We start from the raw sequence: 13709 nt of genomic DNA on the forward strand, positions 1-13709 counted from the left end.
ATGGGGGCAGCTTCCACCCCCCACCCCCGTGCCTTGTGATGGCCGCCCCATGGGCTGCAGAACTTGGGGGGGGGGCGGCAGGAGGGAACGGGGGCGGGGGTCCGTCAGGGGCCTACAGGGCCGGGGGAGCCTGCAGGCCTCTGCCCCACCCCGCCCGCCCACCCATCCGAGTTGGCTTCTGTGGTGTGTTGTGCGGTGCCTCCCCCTGCTGTGTGCTTGCTTTGCTTCTCCAGACTCGTGGCCTCGTAGCTCCCCCACCCCTTCACCACCCCCTTCAGCGCCCTCAATCTAAGGCTTGGGGAGGGGTCTTCGAGGCTGCCCCCCCCCCCCCGCCGGCCCCACCCCCTTGGCCACCCCAGAGCCCCTGATCTCTCAGTTACCCTCAGAGAGGGATTCCTTTAGGCAGACGCCCTTGGGCTTGGGCTCGGGCTGAGATCCTGCACCCCCCACCCCTACCCCCGGAGGGCCTGGGAAGCAGCTACACAGACTTCCTTCTGAGCCCCTGGGTGTCCTCTCAAAGACGCCAGGTGGGAGGGGGCTGTGCCTGCCCCCAGATACCTCTGTCGCCCCCCCTCTCATCCCCAGGCTGGTCCTCTTTCGCCCTTTCAGAGATTTCAGTCCGCCTCCTCCTCCTCCATCTCCCTGCATCCCCAAGGCTGTTTCTGACCAGCTTCGTGGTAGAAACAGCTTCTGCCTGCCAGGAAACAAGGCCCATTAAACAGCCTCCCCACCACCACCCAATGGGCTGCCGCAATGGGCTCTGTCTACCTGACCCCCTTCCCGCTCTTCGGGCCTCCGTTTCCCCCACTCGACGCACCCAGCCCCTGCTGGGAGGCCAGAAGGCTCCTCCCTCAGGCAGAGACCCTCAGCCCCTCGGTCCTCCCACCAGCCCTGACGCAGCGCCCTAGCTGCGCTTGGGTTCTGCATCTCGTCTCGGTCTCCGAGGAGGAGGAGGCCGCCTGGGGGGGAGGGGACGGGGATGCAGGGGCGTGGGTGGGCAGGGGACACACATCCAATCTGCTGCCATGGCACCTCTGGTGAGTTATAGTGCGTCCACGACTCCCAGCTGACCAGTCTTCGTCTAACTTGCTTATTTCTCTGCCAACACCCAGGATGGGGGGTTGTAAGGCTGGCAGAGCTCAAGTGTGGACAGCAGGCGTGGGGCCGGGCGGGGGCGGGGCCTCTAACCAGGGTGCGACAAGGGAGGGGGGCTTTCTGTGTCCTCAGCACCACCCCCCCGGAGGTGGGGTCCTTTCTTGTGGGGGTCCAGCCTCCCTTTCTTTGCCTGGGTCTCAGACGCTCCAAAATTGAATTTTAAAAAATCGTGGAAGGTGAACGTAGATCTTGTATGTCAAGGAAAGAGCGGAGGAAAGACTAAAAGGTCGTTGCTGTTCTTTTTATTTTTTAATTTTAATTTTTTTTTGGTTTAAAGAAAAAAAATTCAACAAACTATTGCAGCTTGTAGCCTTGGGAAGTCCTCTTTTTACTCTCTGTATCTCCCCTATTTTTTCTCTTCTCCCCATGTCATTGTGTTCTGCATCAAACCCCCTTTACATCCCTCAGAGCTTCGAGAAGGTTGGTGTGTTTTTTTCTTTTTTACTTTCTTTACCCACATTTTTACATTCTGAGTGACACACACACGCACGAAACACATACAGACAGGCACACAGACACATGCAGACATGCACATGGAAAATAATAGCAAAACAAACTTAAAAGAATACATGATGGAATACAAATAACGAGCTCAAAGTGAACAAAACAAAAAAAAAACCGCCAAGCCAGAGCAAAAACCCAGAAAGACACGAAAATCTCAGCCGCGCCCAGCCCGGCCTAGGGCCGGCCGCACACATGCGATGCTTGCATTGTGGTCGCCTCTATGCATCCTTTGGTAATGTTGTTGCTAAGTTTTTTGCACTCCTCGTCGTCATGGTAACTTGGGCCTGATGCATGCTGGGAGAATGTAAAAATTTCTCTGCATGCCACTCTTGTCGGTTCGGTTTGGTGAATTCCCAACGCCTTCTGTTGGAGTGTTTCTCGTCTTCCGTTCTGTTTTTCTCCTTTGGTTTCCTTCGTTTTTTTTTCTTTCTTTCTTCCTTTTATTTACTTATGAATTTCCTGATTTTGTTTCCTTTTGGGGGGAAAAAACCGATGAGTTCGTTTTTTTTTCCCCCTCCCATCCTCCTTCCCCGGCCCCCTCCTCCCCCAAAGCGTTTTGTCTTTGGTTCTGTCTTGTGTTTCCGTGATCTTTGGTTTTGGTTTCTTGGGCTGAGCTGTTGTGTGGTTGTTCTCCAAACGCATTGTGATTTAAAAGCCAGTGTTCCTGTCCCACCTACCATCCAGGAGGGCAGAAGGGGTCCCACAGCTGGGATGCTGGGGCAGAAAGTGACCGCCCAGGCTCAAGGGCACAAGGGAGGTGGTGTAGACAGATGGCGGGAGGTCAGAGCCTGGGTTGGGTGTGTGGGGAGAGCAGCCCAATTTGCCTGGCCAGCTCTCTTTTACCCAGAGCTGATGCCTCAGCTCCATGGGGTGGCCACGATGGAAGGGAGCTTAAGCAGGCCTCAGCATAAGACCATCTCCCACTGTCCCAAACAACCTCCAAACAGGCATTTGAAGCACAGCTGAATGGGCAGGCAGCATTCTGAGAGAAATACATCCAAATATGAGAAGTGGCCACCTTTAAATGGACCATCCTCCCCAGATAATGCATGCTTGGTAATATAGGCAATGCTAAAAACAGTAGCTAGTGTGATGACTTTTTGCATCCTGGCTGGGCACCAATATGGAACTGCCCCTCAGATAATGTAGCATGACAGACTTTGGGAGAAATACTTGACCCATTATTCTACCCTTTAGTGCTATGCCTCTGCCTCTCCAGATGATGTTGGCTGCTTCTCCTACCACCTCATAGGCTCCAGGCCCAGTCACAGGCTATTTTTGTCCAGCAACACAGCACGGTCACTTTCTGAGTACCTGAGCATCAGAACTGTGGAATTCTGGAGAAAACCCTGGGGAACTTTGAACGCAGCCTCTCCCTCTCTCTCTCTCTCTCTCTCTCTCTCTCTCTCTCTCTGCTTCCCCAACTCTCCTTCTGCCTCTCTCTCTCTCTTTCAGCTCTCCTCTGTGTGTCTCTCTCACTCTTGAAACCTTTGGTGATGCTTGCTCCCATCCTCTGTTCCCTCCCTGAGGACAGGCAAGCCCTTGAGAGCCCCATTCCAACCCCAAATAAAAAACAACTCCCAATACCATATCCACTTAGATGTTTAGCCATGAGCCAGCCCCCAGCTTATTACCCAATATAGATGATAGTTGAGGGCAGAGACCAGCCTGTTTGGGGTCACCTTTGTCTCTCTCTTGTCCCTCACCTGCCTTCACTAAACTCCAAACTATTAAGTTCAGGGCCAAGCTGGCAAGAGCACTTGAAATGTGATAATAGGGGATTCATTTTTCCTATCTTCTTTTGAATCCAGAGTGAGAACTGCCAGGCAGAACCTCCCTGAGAGGTGGAGGAGAGCGGTCTTCCAGCTACTCCACCAAAACTGGGTCCCAGTGAATTGGAACTGATGTGACTGGGGGGTCTCTGATAACCACTTGAACTTTGGGGCAGTATAGTTTAGAAGTGAGAACACAGGCTTGGGGCATCCCAGATTCAAATCCTGCCTGTGTCCCTCTCTGGCTGTGTGACCTTGGCTGCTTGGAGTCCCTCTTTCTTCATCTGAACAGCAGGAAGCATCGATATGCCTAGCTCACAGGATAGTTGAGAGAATTCCATAGAACAGATTAACTCTTGTCTAGTACCCTGTGTAGCACACAAGAAATTGCAAGTAAGATTGTTATAAAACAGAGAAATGGAGTTCAAATAAATGGCCTGGGCAAGTCCCTTCCCTTTAGGGACCTCAGTTTCCCCATCACGTATTTCATAGATCTGTTTGAATAAGACGGCTTATGGGAAACTGCTTTGAAAAATAATTGGAGGGAGATATTAATTCGCTTGCTCAGTTTTTTTTTTTTTTAAACTGGTGCTTTATGAGCCAGTCCCATTTTCTCCTGGCTCCAACCCCATTCCCATGAGATTTGGCCTCCCCAGAGGTATGTCTCTCATCTCATTCCCTGTCACTCCCTCAGGAAGTTTTATGGCCAGAGTGGCAAAAGAGGGGGAAAAACAAAAAGCCCAGTTTGGGTGTTAGTCTACCCTTGCAGATAAGTACCAGCCTCGCAGAAGAGATGAGCTACCTAGCATGTTCTGCCCTGCCAGCTGCTCAAACATTTCCATTGTTGCCAGGGCAACCAGTCCTGGGAGTTAGCTGCAAGGAATCCCTACCCTTAACCTAACTCTTCCTTTAGTTCCCAACATCCAGCTTCTGTTGACCCTGGGTGGTCCAGGGGGTGGAGTATTCAGATTTGCCCTTCTCTTGAACTTTATTTCTGAGATCCAAAGGGCCACAGTCAAAACCAAGCCCATTTTTTTAATGCACCTGTCAGCTATACTCCCACAACTCCCCCAGCAAAGATGCAGCTCCAACTTTTGACAAGGTGGGAAGATGATCAGACTATATTCTCCCTGGCTGTTAATTTTCTTTTTTTGTCCCTTTAAAATCATCAGCCTTTAAGGTGCAAATTAGTGGCTGAAGATGGTGTCTTTACCACTTGGTCTAGCAGCATAGCATTACTGAACCATGGTGCACAGGACCCAGTTAAATGGTGTGCCACCTGCCTGATGACATAGGAAACATGCAGGAGGAACTTGGAGCGAGCTGGAGACATGGGAAAGAGCTTTCCACCTTCAGGAGACTTAGGATATTGGTCAGGATTTTGGAGGAGGCCAGATGGGGGATAATTTAAAGTCAGGTCTCCAATGCTGAGCTAAGAGATCAGTATCCAATGCCAGAGGGAGATCTAGATTGCCCCAATTTCCAGGTATTCTTCAGAACCTTTTATCTACAACCCATCCCCAGGCCTCTTCAGATCAATTCATAGCATGGCATTTTATGAGACAACTTGTTTTTAAAATTAAGTTTCTGGTACCCGAGCTGTATAATTGGCAGATATGGCCTCTAGGTGTTCCCCTTCCCTCCTGGCACCCCCAAACAGGAGTGGGTACAGTTATTGGGCCTGGAGCCCCCCCCCACCTCCTGTATCTCCAGAACAACTGCCACTGGGGTATGCTGGCAAGCTCCCCAGTTCCTGCTCATCACATCTGGCCATGCCTCCCACCTCAGCCCCCACCCCCCAAAGCCCCTGACTTGACCCTGGTAGTAGGCAGTGGCAGATCAGGACCCAGCCCTTCTCCTCATCCCACCCTCATCCCGAGGGGAGAGGGGGCTCCATGGGTGGGGAGGCAGGCTTTCCTCTATTCGGGCACAGCGGGTGGGGGTGGGGCCGTTCTGCAGGAACACTGAGCTCTAGACACTTCTCGCCTGCTGCCTGCCTCACACCCTTTGCATTGCTGTTTCCTCTGTTTTTTGGGGGTGAGGGGACCATTAGATTACACCTTGTCATTTGGAAAGCCCCGTGTCTCCGGCGGCCACAGCGAGGGAGCAAGGGGAGTCAGTCAATTGGCAAGATACCATCCCATTTTTCGCTAGAACTGGGGGAGAAAAGTTGGGAGAGAGAGGGTATCCAAAAAAAAAAATAATAATAATAAAGAGTATCTACAGTGCAGCAAAACGTCCAGCCTAAAATGCCAACAGCTTTCCAAGGCCGCTGGTCAGCCTGTGGGCCCAGGTGTCCAGCCAGGTCCCTCCAGGCCTTGCACGCTATCTCGATGGCGGAGGGAGCTGGTGGTGGGATGGAGGAGGCAGGATGGCGGAGAAATGAGAGGGGAAGGAAGGTGCACAGGGTAGACTGTGGGGTGGTTTCCACCCTCACCTCCCTGGGCCACAGGCTGGGTTTCGATGGAGGGGCTGAGAAACGGGCTTTGGAATTAGGCCTTGGACCCCGTCCCTTCCCCTGACAGGTGTAATCTAAGCTTAAGTAAACCCCGTGGAGGCTGCAGAACTTCTTGGCACCTCTCCCCTCCCCTCCCCATCCACATCCTCATTTTGGAGTCTGGAGGAGCACCCCGCAGCTCCTCTCACCCCAAAATGCCCAGCAGAGCCCCACCCCCCCACCCCCCACCTCGGAGCTGCGGCTTGCTGAATCGTTGAGATGTCTGACACTGTTGAGTTCCCTACCTAGTGCTTCAACCAGATCACCTCACTTTGAGTTTCTCCCTCACCCTTTCCCAACCCCTTCTCCCCTGGAAACCCCCTCCCCCTTTTTTGGTTTTTGAGTTTCTGCCTCTTCCTGCCTGGGGGAGGGGTCGTCTCCCAGTTGCTTTGACGGCTTTTGAGTTGTTTTTCCATGTGAATCGGGGTTTGAAGCGACCCAACCCCCCCCAACCCGCCACCCCCCCCACCGCCCACCCTCCTGAATCCCTCACCCATGCGGGTCCCCCCCACTGGGACCCCCCCGGCTACTCGGTGACGAGAAGAGCTGGAAACAAGAGCCAGCTGGAGCGTGCTGAGGACCAAGGCTGGTGTGGTCCCCTTATAACCCGCCTGGACCCTCCATTCAGGTCGGTAATTGGGGGCGGGGGTCCCGCGGGGCCACTCCGTCCCGTGGGTTCCGCGCCCACCTTATTTTCTAACCTGCACCTCAAGCTTGCAGCCAGGGGTGGAAAGATGATGTGGGTGGGAGTCAGCACCAAACTGGGCAGAACACAGCGTCAGCCGCCCGCCCTTGCCAGCTGGGAGGATGCCCAGAGGCCTTATGCGACCCCCCTGCCCCGGGGGTTTTAAGGCACATAGTGCTCATGGGCACGGTCCTCTCCTAACCCGTGGCAAACCAGCCCTCTTCCTGCAGCACACCCAAATGGGATAAGTGAGAAAGCAAGTGGGCAGCATGTCTTGGGTGTCAGCCTTTATAGCATGTTTGGCACATCCATTTAATTGATGGCTACCGGCCACGTTGGGGATTTGCGAGCACCAAAATTACAGTTGTTGATAAATGTCCTCCCACTCTTAACTGACTTATAGTTAACAAGCCTGTACAGCAGCCCTTTTATGTGTTCGAGATGTATGCCTCGTGTCTACTTGTGAAAAGTGTTGGAGATACCTTCCAAATTATGACACTCCTAAAGGAAGATATTTTAAGATCAGATGTGAACAGGGTCTTTGGGACATGATGTTGAGCATTACACAGGGATGAATTGGGCTCTTATTTAATCTTTAAATCCTAAAAAGCTCTTAATCTCTTTGATGTTCCAACAATCCCTTTCAGTAAGAACCTTTACCGATGGCTTTGGGACATGTGTTATGATGGCTGCTGGATATTATTCAACTGATGGTTTCTGGGCATTATTCAGTTGATAGGTATATATAGGTGATGGGCACTTTTGCCTTTGGAATCCCCAGAGGGTAAAGACACACACGTTTGAAAGGGCCAAGAAGAGGCATGGGGTTATAATTCCTGCTAATTACCATGGTGAGAAAAGGCTCACTTTATTCGAGAGGTCGGGATAAGGCATACCTGACTTTGAGTGAGGTCTGGCCTTACCATTTCCTTTTTTTTTTTTTTTGTATTTTCAGCTAGCCCTAGCTCCTCTCTGGACCTCTACTGCCTCATCCACAAAATGGGTATGAGGTCATTGGCCTCTCAAAGTTGTTAGAAGTGATAAATTTGGATTCAATAGAAATTCTTTCTATTCCTTTCAAGACTCTTAATTCATCCCCAGACTCCTTTAACATAGAGTGCCTAGTTGATCTTACCAGCACCCTAGAAGGCCAGAAGGAAACTTCACCAGCCCCATGACCAGGGTGGGCATCTCCTGTGTGCTGAACACTGCCCTCGTCAGTTTAATGGCCTTCTTAACACATCACTGATGGCCTCCATTTCACAAAAGAGGAAACTGAGGCTCTGGGAGGAGGAGGGCCCTTCCCGAGGCCATGGGGCTCATCCGGCCTCAACTGCCCTCCCAACCTCTGCCTCAAAAAGGTTTTCTATGGAATCCTGAGGCCTTGAGGAGTTCACCTTGCTGTGGGTTAAAGGGACTTGGTCTCTGTTCAGCCCTAAATGAGGACCAGAGAGGGTGTTATGGAGAAGAGGGCTGATGGGGCTCCTGTGGGGCTGGGTTGGTTTGCTCCAAAGGTTGGTTCTTTCTCGCTGAGGATCTCACCTCTGTGGCTGCCTCAAGCCTCTGCCAGGGCCCTTGGGTGCTGGGTGGGGAGGCCAGATGCTGTGTTCTGCCAGGGTGGGGGGGGCACCTCCCTGGGGAAGCCACAGCCCTCCTCCTTTCAGACCCCGATTTTCAGCCCCACACCCATTCCATGTTTTGGTTTTCTTTTTTCTTCTTGCTTTTGGGTGTTTTGGAGGGGTTTTTTTGTTTGTTTGTTTGGTTGGTTGGTTGGTTTGGGGATTTTTTTCCCGCCCCCCCCCCCCCCGCTTTGTTTTTTCATTTGTTTCTCCAGGTTTTGTTTTGGACGTCGATGCTGTTTTCTGTCCTTGATTAATTAGCTCCCCCACGCTCATCCCCCATCGTGTTCCATTTCCATGACAACGCAGCGGTTCGGGCATCCCACTCGTGCCTCGCTGTGGATGCCGGTGGCTGGCCTGGACTGCGTCCGCTGGCTGGCCGGACCCCATTCTCCCCTGACTCTCCCTCGCCCTCCACCCAGTCCTGCCAGAAAGCCGCCCCCCATCTCAGCACCCCACCTTGCCCCTCACCCCCAGTCTGTCTGCATGGCCCCTTTGTCTCCCCTCCCTGCCACCCCCACCCCCCCAGCTCCTCCCCTCTGCCGATACCTTCCACTTCATCCTGTCTCCAACGTGACTCTGGACTTTTCGTGGGGCTTCCTTTTCCGAAGGGCTGCCAGCTTTCCTGGCTCAACCTCCCACCTCCATGGAGCTCCCCCTCCTCTGCCTCCAGCAGGAATTATGAAACAGGGATTGAGAGGGAACCAAGCTGCCCTTCTTTGCCCCAGAGCCCTCCTCCTCCAAAGAACAGGCCAGACCCCCTACAACTGCCCTCTTAGGGGCGCAACTGCACCCCCAGTCCCATGTGAAAATTAGAGACAGGTCAGGTTGCTGCAAGTCACTTCATGGTCCTCTTTATGCCAAGCCTTCAATGTGGCATCTTTACAGTTTGAGACAAGGCTCCTTGACCTGCCCAAAGCGGGGGGCGTGTCCACGGAACTTCTCAAAGCCGGGGACAACCTCATTCTGGCTAGGAGGGCTTTTTACCAGCTAACCCAAGTCCTTTCCGTGCCAGTGAGACATCGCCTACGGGGCAGCCATGCCTCTTGACAGTCCCGGTCCATTAGCATCCTCCCCTCCCCTCTAACTGCACTGCCGCCTGCAACCCTGTCCAACTTCCGAAAATGGAGCCCCCGAAATGCATCCTGCTGCCTTCGTGGTCTGTGAGATTGGGACAGAAGGCTGCATCCGCTTCCCCGCTAAGAAATGCACAGAACATGTCCCTGTTTTCTCAACGTTCAAGTTCATTCCCTCGTTTATTATTATTATTATTGTTATTATTATTATTAATATCCTATTATTCTGCCAGGGCTGTGATGTGACAATGTGACATGTCACATTGGGTCGCATCCGCTAGAATTAATACGCAGCATTGAAGTGGGCCCCCTCCCCCCCTTCTCTCTCTTTCTCTGTCCCTCCCTCTCTGTGTTCCTGTTTTCTGTCTTTCTCTCGGCCCATCTGTCTCTTCTCTCTGGTCCCTCCATGATTGTGCACTAAAGGCCCCTGAGATCCAGGCCTCTTCGCATTAACCTCTCTCTTCTTCCTTCCTCCTCTCTCCCTCTCTCTCTCTTTTCTCTCTCTCTCTGTCTCTCTCTCTCAACCAACCTATTTTGCATGCTGTTTGTGATTCTGAGAGCTGCATCTATCAATGGAAACTTGTCAGATCCGACAGAAGCTTTTAGAAGGGTTTCTATACCCCAAAACCACAAAAATTTCATTAGAGTTTCTCATCTTTTCCTTGAGGCCTCCCTGGGAAGTGGGTGGGGCCCCTGGATCCCCAGAGGGGGTGAGCGTGGGGGGGGTCCCAGCCCCCTCTGTCTCCTGGTCCCACTTCTCCCCCTGACCTCCCCAGGCCCCCTTCCAACCTACCCAGAGCACCCCCTCAACTCCTGCAGCCTGAATCTTCCAAAGCTCCCGGTTGGGGGACCAGGCAGAGGGGCTGCCTCCCCAAAGGCACATCTGTCAGCAAAGATGAGAAACAGCTGATAAATTTTTGTGTTCCTAACTGTGCTGTGGACCAGCCACTCTGGTCTCTGAAACCCTGTTGCTATGAAATAATGCTTCATGTCTCTTTTATTATATATCGATATATCTCTCTCTTTATTGTTTGTGAAGTACCTTCCTTTGAAGTTTTGGTTTCTTTGTGTTGGAATTTGGTTTTTTAATTTGGTTTTCTTTTGTTGTTGTTTTCTTTCATTTGGAAGAAAAAAAAAATCAACTGGGGGGAAGGAAACAGCCCTGTTTATATTTAAATTGTTTTCCACTTTTTTTTTCCTTTTTTTCTTTCTTTCCTTCTTTCTTTCTTCCTGCTTTTCTTTCTTTTCTCCTCTGCATTCCGTCTCCCCAACCCCCAAACCCCGTGCATCTCCCTCCCCTCCCCCTTTACCCTCCCTCACCACCCCCCCACATCTCCCCCCCACCCTCCCCAGTCCGCCGGGTGGCTCCACGATTCTCCATCTTGCCCATGAGCCACGAGATCATGCCAGGTGGCAACGTGAACATCACCTGCGTGGCCGTGGGCTCGCCCATGCCATACGTCAAGTGGATGCAGGGGGCCGAGGACCTGACGCCTGAGGATGACATGCCCGTGGGCCGGAATGTGCTGGAACTCACTGATGTCAAGGACTCTGCTAACTACACATGTGTGGCCATGTCCAGCCTGGGTGTCATTGAGGCGGTGGCCCAGATCACTGTGAAATGTAAGCAGGGGCTGTGGGCCGTGGCAGAGGCAATTTGCCCCCTGACCTCACTGTAGGTGGGGTGTACAGGTGGAAAACCTCTGAGTAACTCTTCTGTCAACAGCTATTTGTTGGTGATTAATTATTCTGAGCCTGTACCCGTGGAATGAGACCCAGTCTTGCTCTGTTGAGTTCAGAGTCCAAAGTGGGAGATGCCACAGAGCCTGGCAGCTGTGATGCAGGCTGATTACAGCAGTGATGGGGGCCATGTACCCCACTCAGACCTTCGCAATAAAGGTTCCAGCTCCCAGGAAGGCTCAATCAGGGAAAGATAAAAGATGAACAGGAATGAGCCACAGAAAGGCGGGAAACAAGTCTAAGAAAAGGAAACAGCCTGCGTGAAGACTCGGGGAGATAAAGCATGGGGGTGGGGTGGAGAGGGACGTCTCAAGTTTGTGGTGAGATTCAGAGAAGGGTGCCCCCAAATATTTTTCCTAGCTTTAGAACAGGGGCCAGCCAACCACAAGCCATGGGCTGAATCCAGCCCTCCACTTGTTCTTATAAATAAAGTTTTATTGACACATGCCCATTTGTTCATGCCTGGCTTGCAGCAGCTTTTGGACCACAGTGGCAGAGCTGAATAATTCTCAGCAAAGGCCACCTGGCCTGCAAAGCTGAAAATATTTATTGTGTGGCCCTTTGCAGGAAAAGTTTGCCAAGCCTGCCCAAGGGCTCTAGAAAGTGCCAGCATTAGCTGGCATGTTTGTCATTTTGCTGAGGGATTGAACTGCTTCCTGGGGCCCGTGTAGCGTAAGGTCTTGGGGCAAGTGGGAGAGAAAGTCATGATCATCCAGGTGTGAGGACATGGCATAAACCAAACTCAATCCCTGCTGGTGGGGAAAGCACACATACCTGAAAATGAAATGATGTCAGGCAGTGATAAGAACTAGGCAAGGGCACCTCTAGCCAGGAGGGCCTTAGGAGTGGTTTTAGAAGGAGCCAGCCATCTGGCTGTCTTAGCATTCCAGGTACAGGGAACAGTAGGTGTGAAGTGGGAACAGACAGAAGGGCTCAGTGGCTGAGCAGAGTGAAGCGGAGTAAACCCCAGAGAGAGCTATAGCCCAGGGGCTGTCAGTGTTTCCTTCAGAAATAAACATTTGTCTTTTCTTTTCTTCTTCTTCTTCTTTTTTTTTTCTCTTTCTGTCTTTTTAGGGCCACACCTGAGGCATATGGATATTCCCAGGCTAGGGGTTGAATTGGAGCTGTAACCAGCAGCCTCTACCACAGCCACAGCAACGCTAGATCTGAGCCGCATCTGTGAGCTACAGCACAGTTCACAGCAATGCTGGATCCTTAACCCACTGCGCGAGGCCAGGGATCAAACATGTGTCCTCATGGATGCTAGTCAGATTCGTTTCTCCTGAGCCACAAGGGGAACTCCAGTATTTTTCTTACTGGCCACTTAGTCTCTGCTGCAGCTGTTCAACTCTTGTCATCACAGTGTAAAAGCAGCCATCAGCAATGTGTAAGCAGGGCCAAGTGCTGATAAAACCTTATTTATAAAAACAGGTGCCAGCCCTCAGGCTGGAGTTTGCGAACACCTGCTGTAGATGATGGGATGGGGACATTAAACCAGCGGTCGCCACCAAGGAAATGAAGGCTCAGAGAGGGCAGTTGTGTGATAGAAAGTCACACAGCCTTCAGGATCTGCAGCCAGGGTGCCTGTGTGTGACCTTGCCTCCTGCCCACAGCTCTCCCTAAAGCCCCCGGGACTCCTGTGGTGACAGAAAACACAGCCACCAGCATCACCATCACGTGGGACTCGGGGAACCCAGACCCTGTGTCCTACTACGTCATCGAATATAAATCCAAGAGCCAGGATGGGCCATATCAGATCAAAGAGGACATCACCACAACGCGGTACAGCATCGGTGGCCTGAGCCCCAACTCGGAGTACGAGATCTGGGTGTCAGCCGTCAACTCCATTGGCCAGGGTCCACCCAGCGAGTCCGTGGTCACCCGCACAGGCGAGCAGGCCCCTGCCAGTGCACCGCGGAATGTGCAGGCCCGCATGCTCAGCGCCACCACCATGATCATCCAGTGGGAGGAGCCCGTGGAACCCAATGGCCTGATCCGGGGCTACCGGATCTATTACACCATGGAGCCCGAGCACCCCGTGGGCAACTGGCAGAAGCACAACGTGGACGACAGCCTGCTGACCACTGTGGGTAGCCTTCTGGAGGACGAGACATACACTGTGCGCGTGCTGGCCTTCACGTCTGTGGGTGACGGGCCCCTTTCGGACCCCATCCAGGTCAAGACACAGCAAGGAGGTGAGATGCCTGTGGGAGGTACTGTTTCCAGGGCGGGGCAGTAGGATTCGGCTCATCTCACAAGAGGGAAGGAGGAAGCGGTGGAAGGATGTGTCCCCTGCGTGTGCAGCGGGCTGATCTTACCTGGATTTATTTGGCCTGTATGGTGCTTTCAGATATTTTCCTGCCAGCGTTGCAAAGCAGGAAGTTGTCCTAGAAAACCCAGATTTCTGGCTACCCTTGGAAAGTCCGATGTGGCAAGCCCACAGGGCCACCGTCAGTCATCCGGGCATATGCAGATAGATGCGGGTGGCTGTCTGAGTAGAGGGGCATGGTTCCCCCTCACCTCCTTCTGTGTTAATTGCCCAGCCCCCATCAACATCTGAGTTTGAGAACCCCTCTTAAGGGAGGGATCCATGCCACTTGTTTTGAAATAATAGCCATCCACCCAAGGGCAGCAGGCTGGTCTCCTGCCTGCTGGGGGTGG

General features: G+C 52.5%; 1 protein-coding gene across 5 annotated transcripts in view; it reads left to right on the forward strand.

Moving 5' to 3' along the window:
• Positions 1-13709, forward strand: part of PTPRS (protein tyrosine phosphatase receptor type S) — a 105981-nt gene that overhangs the window by 62429 nt on the left and 29843 nt on the right. For all 5 annotated transcript variants that reach the window (XM_047777407.1, XM_047777406.1, XM_047777408.1 and 2 more), the window contains exons 7-8: positions 10662-10931; positions 12662-13243. In XM_047777407.1, the coding sequence (XP_047633363.1) occupies positions 10662-10931; positions 12662-13243 (852 nt within the window). The remainder of the gene's footprint in view (positions 1-10661; positions 10932-12661; positions 13244-13709) is intronic.

Source organism: Phacochoerus africanus, chromosome 4, assembly GCF_016906955.1.
Source record: "Phacochoerus africanus isolate WHEZ1 chromosome 4, ROS_Pafr_v1, whole genome shotgun sequence".
Lineage (NCBI taxonomy): Eukaryota > Metazoa > Chordata > Mammalia > Artiodactyla > Suidae > Phacochoerus > Phacochoerus africanus.